The sequence below is a fragment of the Solanum pennellii genome, chromosome 3, assembly GCF_001406875.1.
Source record: "Solanum pennellii chromosome 3, SPENNV200".
NCBI lineage: Eukaryota > Viridiplantae > Streptophyta > Magnoliopsida > Solanales > Solanaceae > Solanum > Solanum pennellii.
The window spans coordinates 27,738,601-27,748,031 of record NC_028639.1 but is presented as its reverse complement, the minus strand read 5'-3'; the positions used below and the strand labels follow the sequence as shown (position 1 = coordinate 27,748,031).

The following is a 9,431-nucleotide window of genomic DNA, read 5'->3' as shown; positions in this document are numbered from 1 at the left end:
TAGTAAAACCCCAAAAGGGTCTTCAAAGAATGCAACAGAGACAAACTCCCCCTGTATGTGAAGATTATAGGAACCAGAAATGGGGTTTTGAAACTCAAAAACCCTAGCCCTAACCCTACTTTTTGGGGCTGCGAACAGAGAGAGACAGAGAGAGTCAAGAAGAGGAGAGAGAAGAAGACTTAAAAGAGAGACAAGAGAGAAAACGCGTTGCTGCTGTTTTTTTCAATTTCTATGAATTTCTCTTTTTTGTACGTTCATTTTCCATTAATTCTTTGCTCAACTGAAATTATTTTCAATTTTGATTACTAGTATTTTCTTACATAGAGTGTGGGGTCGGAGTATATACTTTGGTAAATAAATTTAAAAAAATGGACACCATGCCGCACAATAAATGCATCTACCTCCCCCTCATCAATATGGACCACAGTAAAAAATAGCAATACATACACTCAATTAACATACACATGGGCTTAGCTAGCGTTTAACCATAGGTTTTTACTATTTTTGATAAATATTATTTGAATAAAAATTTAGATAAAATTTTATTATTTGTTTGACCATAGTATTTGAAAAATATATTTCAATTTTAAGAATATGATTTATACTCATAAGTTTTAAAAATATCAAAATTAACCATAAATTTGTATTACAAGTCAATTTGATCTTTTTTACAACAATAACAAATAGTATCCATGACACTAGAGTAATGTGGTAAATTAGAGTGAGTGCAACAAGCATCATTTCATACATTGTGAAGTAGATAAAACACATGATTTTGTTATATTGAACCGATTGTTCATCATTTTCATTAATAACTATATCATCATTTAACATTCACCATATATATTTCACCACCATTTTGGAATTAATGTAAAAAATTATGTAGTACAACGTAAACAACAACTATAGAAAGTGTTTTTGTAAAAAATAAAAAATTGGGGTAAAATTTCAATTTTTAAAAGATTCGAAATAATGAGATTTGACCCAAATACTAAACAAAACTAGTATTTGGAAATTTGGAATATTTTTCAAAAATATTTGCCAAATAATGGCAACGTGTATAGACAAACACTATTTGCCAAGTTTTTCCCCAAATATTATTTGAAAAATCTATGGCCAAACGGGCCCTTAATATAGGCAAAAGTATTCATTACCCCCTAAACTTGAAGCTTTTATTCGGTGTATATTTAATAACTTTATTTCGTTTAAAACACCCCCCCCCCCACGAACTTGTTTATTCATCCAACGCGTGCACCTTTTCTGTCCACCTGGCGTAGAAATTGAAATCGCACTCTACTAGGTGCATGAGGGAGTGATTTTTTGCCACGTCATAAAGCTACAACGGTAAAAAAATGTAAAATCTCCATGTTTTTTAATATTGACAAAAGTATTCATTACCCCTGAATTTGAAGCTTCCCTCATTACCCATATGATTTTTTCCTCATTTTTCTCCAACCCAGTTGTTAATTCACTCAACATTTTATATAGAAGAAGTATCTTGAAGAACCCAAACTATTAAAGAATAGTAAATTACAATTAGTGTTCCGTAAATAATGGATAGTTCTTGCAAAAGAGAAGTAATCGGGTGACGAAGATGACACGTGGCGTGGAAATAGGGCATCAGTTGGGAATGGAATTTGGTGGTGGAATTTGGATTTGGAGGTGGGGTTTCGTAATTTGGCATTGGGAATTCATGGAATTTGACTGAAGGTGAGAGTGGATTCCAATCATGAATGCGATTTTTTGCTTGACGGAGGTGGACGGTGGTTCCAGCGAAGTGGAGCGGGAGGTGATAGGCGGAGATGAGGCGGGAGGGGTGGAGGAGTTGTTTGAATATGATATTTATTTTTTGTCATTTTGATTTATCTAGGTGACTATTATTTAACCAGGTGGAAATCCACATCATCACCACTTCCAGCTGACGTGCGTGTAGTCACAATAGAAGCAGTGGACAAAAAAGATTTACGCGATGGTGAAATAAACAAGTTTGAGGATAATTAAAATAGAATATAGTTTAGATGTACACCGAACAAAAAACTTTAAGTTCGAATGGTAATGAATACATTTGCCTTTAATATATGTTCTTTTCATTTCAAAATAAATAAATCTTTCAAATTGTTTATATATTTTTAACAAAAAAAGTTCACGACATAGATTAACTGAATTGTTAAAGGTGTCCCATATCTTTTTAAGATAAAAATTAGACATAATTTAAATATTATTTTTCTTTTTTCCATTTATTAGTTATTACCAAATTTATCTTTAGAATAATTACATTTCTTAGACTCATTACATAGAAAATCTAAAAGAAAGAAACAAAATGAGAGAGTATTCTAAAAATAGTCCAAAATAATTCAACAATTAAGTTTAATTGAAATATGAAAAAGTCTCAATAATTCAATTATTTAAAGCGAAGGGAGTATTATTTTTTATTTTAATTTATGTGACACAGATAGAGTTTAGATTTAATCAAAAAAAAATTATTTATTTTCTAAAAGTATTTTAAGTTGTTATTTATTATTATTATTATTATTATTATTATTATTTTACTATTTTAATGTAATTTTGACCGAATATGTATTACTTTGTTTGCAACAATTTGTGTGCCATAGATGAATTTCGAGAGTCCAAAAAAAAATCATATGCTCTTTTTCGAAAAAATATCTTAAATTTGTTGTAAATCCATTGTATATGTGGATGATTCATTAGAGTTATCCAACAATTAATTGGATTCATGTATTAGTGTTTCCAATGTGATAAGATTTCAAGGTGATATGAACCTTGATGATAACTATGTATAATTTCAAGGTGACCTTTGACTATGATATTTCAACACTATAAATAGAGATATCATTCACCATTGTATGATATACTTGCATAAGAAAATTATCTCCTCTATCTTATACTTCTTGTCTTTTTCTTCTTATATTTTGAGCTTTCTTTACAACACTTTATCACCACGAAATTGCTATTTGCAAAGGTATTATATAAATATTTTTATTTAATTCACATATTCTCTCATAATTTTCATTATGTCGAATTTATCCAAACTTGAGTTTGTGGCATTAGATATTTCTGGAAAGAATTATCTTTCATGGGTACTCGATGCTGAGATTCACTTGGCTGCTAAAGGTCTTGATGCCACTATTACTCAGGGAAATGAAGCATCGAGTCAAGATAAGGCGAAGGCTATGATTTTCCTTCATCATCATCTTGATGAGGGTCCGAAGATTGAGTATCTGCCGGTGAAAGATCCACTTGAATTGTGTACTGATTTAAAGGGGAGATATGACCATCTAAAGGCAACAGTGTTCCCAAGAGCTCGTTATGAGTGGATGCATTTACGGTTTCAAGATTTTAAGACAGTAATTGAATACAACTCTGTTGTATTCAGGATAACTTCCTCGTTGAAATTATGTGGGGAGATGAGGACATGTTGGAAAAGACACTTACTACTTTCCATGCCTCAAATGTGATATTGCAGCAGCAATATCGTAAAAAGGGTTTTCAGAAATATTCTGAACTAATCTCATGTCTTTTGGTGGCTGAGCAGCATAATGTTCTTTTAATGAAAAATCATGAAGCTCGTCCCACTGGAGCTGCTCCATTACCAGAGGCAAATGTGTTGGAAACACGTGATCAATCTGAAGTAAAAAAAGATGATCATCGGGGATATAATAACGCACGGAGACGTGACAAAGATAAAAGATGATACACTAATCGTCAAGGTGGTGCTCAAAAATAAAAGGGAGAACAACATGAGTTCTCAAAATAACCCCTCAAAAAGTAATTGTCGTCGTTGTGGCATGAAAGGCCATTGGAAGAATGAAAGTCGCACACATGAGCATTTTGTAAGGCTCTATCAAAATTCCTTTAAAAAGAAAGGAAATAAAAGTGGTGCTTCCTCTTCCAATGCTCGAGCTGAGTCACATATGACTCTTAAAGATGATGATAAGCCGGGAACATCTCAGAAATATGATAAGGATATTGAAGCAAATTTGGCTTTAAAGGATGATGTTTTTGATGGCCTTGGTGACATTACTCATATGGAAGTTGATGACTTCTTTGGAGATCGAAACTGATGTTTGATCTTTTAGCTGGGGAATGAAGTCTGTTAATATTTTACTTATGTATTTTTAATTATTATGTTATTCATGTTGAAGTATTTAAATTTCCGTTGTTAATTTTGTTTCTTCCTTCTTTTGATGTATTTTATTTTAATGAAAATTAATAGAAATCCCCAGTTGTCAGTTGGATTCAAGATGAGTAATGGAGATGTATGCCTTCTTGATAGTGCTACAACGCATACAATATTAAAAGAAAAGAAATACTTTTCTAATTTGGTTATGAAAATGGCATATGTCAACACAATATCAGGTAGTACAAAATTAATTGAGGGCTCTGGAAGAGCGACCTTATTACTACCTGGAGGGACAATATTAAGCATTGATAATGCATTATATTGTAGTAAGTCTCAAAGAAACTTATTAAGTTTCAAAGTTATTCGCCAAAATGGCTATCATGTTGAGACGGCTAATGAAGGAAAGGTTGAATACCTTTACATTACTACAATTAATGTAGAGAAGAAAATTGTGCATGAAAAATTACCTGCATTTTCTTCTGGGTTGTACTATACAAGTATAAGTACAGTTGAATCACATGCCATAGTAAACAAAAGGTCTACTAATTTTAATGATTTTATCATTTGGCATGACCGGTTGGGCCATCCCGGATTTAATATGATGCGCAAAATCATTGAGAATTCACATGGGCACAGCTTAAAGAGCCCAAATATCCTTCAATCAAAGAAATTCTCTTGTGCTGCTTGTTCTCAAGGAAAGTTGATCATTAAACCATCAATAGTTAAGGTTGGAATTGAATCCCCTGCGTTTCTGGAACGTATACAGGGTGATATATGTGAACCAATTCAACCTGCATGTGGACCCTTTAAATATTATATGGTCTTGATAGATGCTTCTACAAGATGGTCACATGTGCATTTATTATCAACTCGCAACATGGCTTTTGCGAGATTGCTGGCTCAAATAATAAGATTGAAAGCACAATTTCCAGACTATACAATAAAGACAATCCGTGTAGATAATGCTGATGAGTTTACATCTCAGACATTTAATGATTATTGTATGTCTACGAGTATAACAGTTGAACATCCAGTTGCGCATGTTCACACTCAAAACGGTCTAGCAGAATCATTGATTAAACGTCTGGAATTGATATCTAGACCATTACTAATGAGAACAAAGTTATCTGTGTCTATGTGGGGGCATGCTATTTTGCATGCAGCAGCACTTGTGCGCATAAAACCGACCAATAATCATGAATTCTCCCCATTACAATTGACTTTTGGTCAAGAGCCAAATATTTCCCATCTTAGAGTTTTTGGATGTGCGGTGTATGTCCCAATTGCTCCATCACAACGCACAAAGATGGGGCCCCAAAGAAGGTTGGGGATATATGTTGGGTATGAATCTCCTTCAATCATAAAATATTTGGAGCCTATGACTGGAGATTTATTTAAGGCAAGATTTGCTGATTGTCATTTTGATGAATCAGTATACCCAACATTAGGGGGAGAATATAAGTCGTTGGGAAAAGAGATAGATTGGAATTCATCATCTCTATCTCATCTGGATCCTCGAACAAACCAATGTGAGCAAGAAGTTCAAAGAATAATTTCTTTGCAGAACATTGCAAATCAGCTACCAGATGCATTTACTAATCTTCCAATGATTACTAAATCGCATATTGCAGCTGTTAATGCTCCAGTTCGAGTTGATATCCCAACGGGACAAATTGTTAAGGCAAATGAGTCTAGACCACATTTGAAGCGTGGTAGACCAATTGGTTCCAAGGATAAAAATCCTCGAAAGAGAAAAGGAATAAATGATCAAGATGATCATAGGTTGAAAGAAATTTCTCAAGATGAGACCCAAATCATAACACATGATGAGGAGGAGGTTCGAACTTCTGAAAACAATGAAATTTCAATGAATTATGTCTCGACGAGAAAGTTGTGGAACCAAAATAATGTTGTGATTGACAACATATTTGCCTATAATGTTGCTATTGAAATAATGCAACAAGATGAAGATTTTGAGCCAAAATCTGTTCACGAATGTAGACAGAGAAATGATTGGCCAAAATGGAAGGATGCAATTCAAGTTGAATTGGATTCACTAGAAAAACGTGAAGTTTTTGGATCGATAATCCGAACACTTGAAGATATCAAGTCAGTGGGGTACAAATGGGTTTTTGTACGAAAAAGAAATGAGAAAGGTGAAGTCATGAGATATAAGGCCCGACTCGTTGCTCAAGGTTTTTCTCAAAGAGCTGGCATTGATTATATGGAGACATATTCTCCAGTGGTAGATGCAATCACCTTCAGATATCTCATTAATCTGGCAGTTCATGAAAAACTTGAAATGCGTCTAATGGACGTTGTCACAACCTATCTATATGGCTCATTGGACCACAAAATTTTCATGAAAATTCCCGAAGCATTCAAAGTGCCTGAAGCATACAAAGATTCAAGAGAAACTTGTTCAATAAAGCTTCAGAAATCTCTGTATGGATTGAAACAATTAGGAAGGATGTGTTACAATTGTCTGAGTAAATATTTGTTAAAGAAAGGGTACAAAAATGAGCCGATTTGTCCCTGCATTTTTATTAAATGGTCGGGGTCTGAATTTGTAATAATAGCTGTGTATGTTGATGATTTGAACATCATTAGCACTCGTAAAGAGCTTTTAGAAGCTGTTGAGTGTCTGAAAAAAGAATTTGAAATGAAAGATCTCGACAAGACAAAATTTTGTCTTGGCCTACAGATTGAGAATTTGTCAAATGGAATACTTGTTCATCAATCAACGTACACAGAAAAGATACTAAGGCATTTTTACAAGGATAACTCACATCTATTGAGTACTCCAATGGTGGTAAGATCGCTTGACATCAATACAGATCCATTTCGAACTCAAGAGAATGATGAAGAGCTTCTTGGTGATGAAACTCCTTATCTTAGTGCGATCGGGACACTAATGTACCTTGCTAACAATACTCGACCAGATATCTGTTTTGCAGTAAGTCTACTGGCAAGATTCAGTTCCTCCCCTACAAAAAGACATTGGAGTTGTGTTAAACACATACTTCAATATCTTTGAGGGACCATGTACATGTGTTTATTCTATTCCAGTGAATCCAAATCAGAACTGATTGGTTACGCAGATGCAGGGTATTTATCAGATCCGCATAAAGCTCGATCACAAACAGGCTATTTGTTTACATGTGGAGACACGACAATATCTTGGCGATCAATGAAGCAAACGTTGGTAGCCACTTCTTCAAATCATGCAGAAATAATAGCCATTCATGAAGCAAGTCGAGAGTGCGTCTGGTTGAGATCAATGACCCATCATATTCAGGAAATGTGTGGTTTTTCTTTGAAAAAGAATATACCAACCACAATGTACGAAGATAATGCTGCATGTATAGCTCAATTGAAAGGAGGATACATCAAAGGAGACCGGACAAAGCATATCTCACCAAAGTTCTTTTTCACGCATGATCTTCAACAAAATGGTGAGATAGAAGTTCAACAAATTCGTTCAAGTGATAATCTTGCTGATTTATTCACTAAGGCATTGCCAACATCAACGTTTGAGAAGTTGAGATACAAGATTGAAATGCGCCGTCTCCGAGATATCAAGTAAATGTTTCATCAGGGGGAGCGAAATACGCGTTGTACTCTTTTTCTTAACTATGGTTTTGTAACGACCTGTTTAGTCGTTTTGAGCAGCAGATTTTATTTCTGGAAAAACTGGCTGAATCGACGGATCCCACAACGGACCGTCATGGGCACGACGGACCGTCGAGGGGGTCTCGTTCCAAAACACTTACAATTCTGAAATTTGGGTACTGAAATCGACTCTCTGAACTTCGTGACGAAATGGCAGGACGGACCGTCGCAGGCATGACGGGCCGTCACAGACCTTTACTGAAATCGAGTCTCCGAGCTTTGTGACGGACCTGCAGGACGGACCGTCACAGTCGTGACGGACCGTCACAGCCTCCGTCAGCTCACTCGGGTCGGAATTCTGCTAAAGTTTTAAAGGGGCGTTTTGGACTTTTCATGCTTATAATTATAAAGTTAGTGGATTAATATTAATAATTCAATTACTTGGGGGTTAAAGGAGACAACCTTAAAATAAAAAGTGGGTTATTTTATTCATCTTTTATACTTAATTATATACTAATTAGGGTAAAAGAAAGAGGGTTTTGGAATAAGAAAAATAGAAAGAACAAGAGAGGGAGAACGATCGAGAGAAGAGGGAAACGAAGAGGATAGCAAAGATTTTGAGGATTTGCTTGCTTGATCACGAAATCTTCGGTGGAGGTAGGTTATGGTTTATGCTATTCGTAGTAAACTCTTAATAGCGAATGATATGTATTGGGTAGTAGTGTAAAGTCTCCTATATGCTTAATTGTGTGCATGCATGATGTGATTATATAATTGTGATGAATTAGCATGATGAGGATGTTGAATCTTAAAACCTTAAAATCACTTTGTTAATGATGATGCCTTGGTATAAAAGAAGGCTTGATGAGCTAGAAGAATGAGGTTAATGGATCGGGTGTGACGAACCGACACGTAGTATTAGGGGATCGGAGTGTCACGTTCCGACACCAGGATAGTAGTAGTGGAGCGGAGTGTCACGTACCGACACAAGAGGAATAAAGATAATGAATCTTGAAATATGCTAATATACTCAATCTAAAGAACATGTTTCCCAAAAGAGTATGGTGTGGAGGCTTTAGTCCTCATAGATGTGGTTGGTGATGTTATAAATGACTTTTATACTTGTTGCTATCACCTGTTAAGAATATTAGTTGATTTTATGATATTATCTGAAATATATTGTTTTCTATTTTGAGTTGGCCGATGATACCTACTCAGTACTTGTGCCTTGTACTGACCCCTACTTGTATTTGTTTTTCTTTGTTAATTGTGGAGTGCAGCAAACGTGCCACCGTCTTCAACTCAACCGCAACTCTAGCCAGTCTTCATCAAGCCAGATTTTGAGGGTGAGCTATTGCTTCTAGCTTGGACTGGATCTTCCTCTTCATGTCTTGATGCCTTGAAATTCCGGCATGGACTAGCTTTTTACTTATTTTAGTTTCTTAGATACTCTTAGATAAGTAATTTGAGGATAGATGTTCTTGTGGTGATGACTTCCAGGTTTTGGGAATAATAAGTATTGAGTTTTTATAAGTTATTTAATCGATTTTCATCAATGAGTTTAAAGTCTTCCGCATTATATTTTGTTATTTATGGTTGAAATGTTGGGGATTGGTTGGTTCGCTCACATAGTAGGATAAGTGTGGGTGCCACTCGCGACCCGTTTTGGGTCGTGACA

At 35.1% G+C, this 9,431-nt stretch overlaps 1 protein-coding gene across 1 annotated transcript; it reads left to right on the top strand.

Moving 5' to 3' along the window:
- Positions 1-3,032: 3,032 nt before the first annotated feature.
- LOC107013288 lies at positions 3,033-4,082 on the top strand. Its single transcript, XM_015213236.1, has 3 exons — positions 3,033-3,302; positions 3,395-3,649; positions 3,882-4,082. Exons 1-3 carry the CDS (start codon positions 3,033-3,035, stop codon positions 4,080-4,082), a joined length of 726 nt encoding a protein of 241 aa, XP_015068722.1.
- Positions 4,083-9,431: the final 5,349 nt, after the last annotated feature.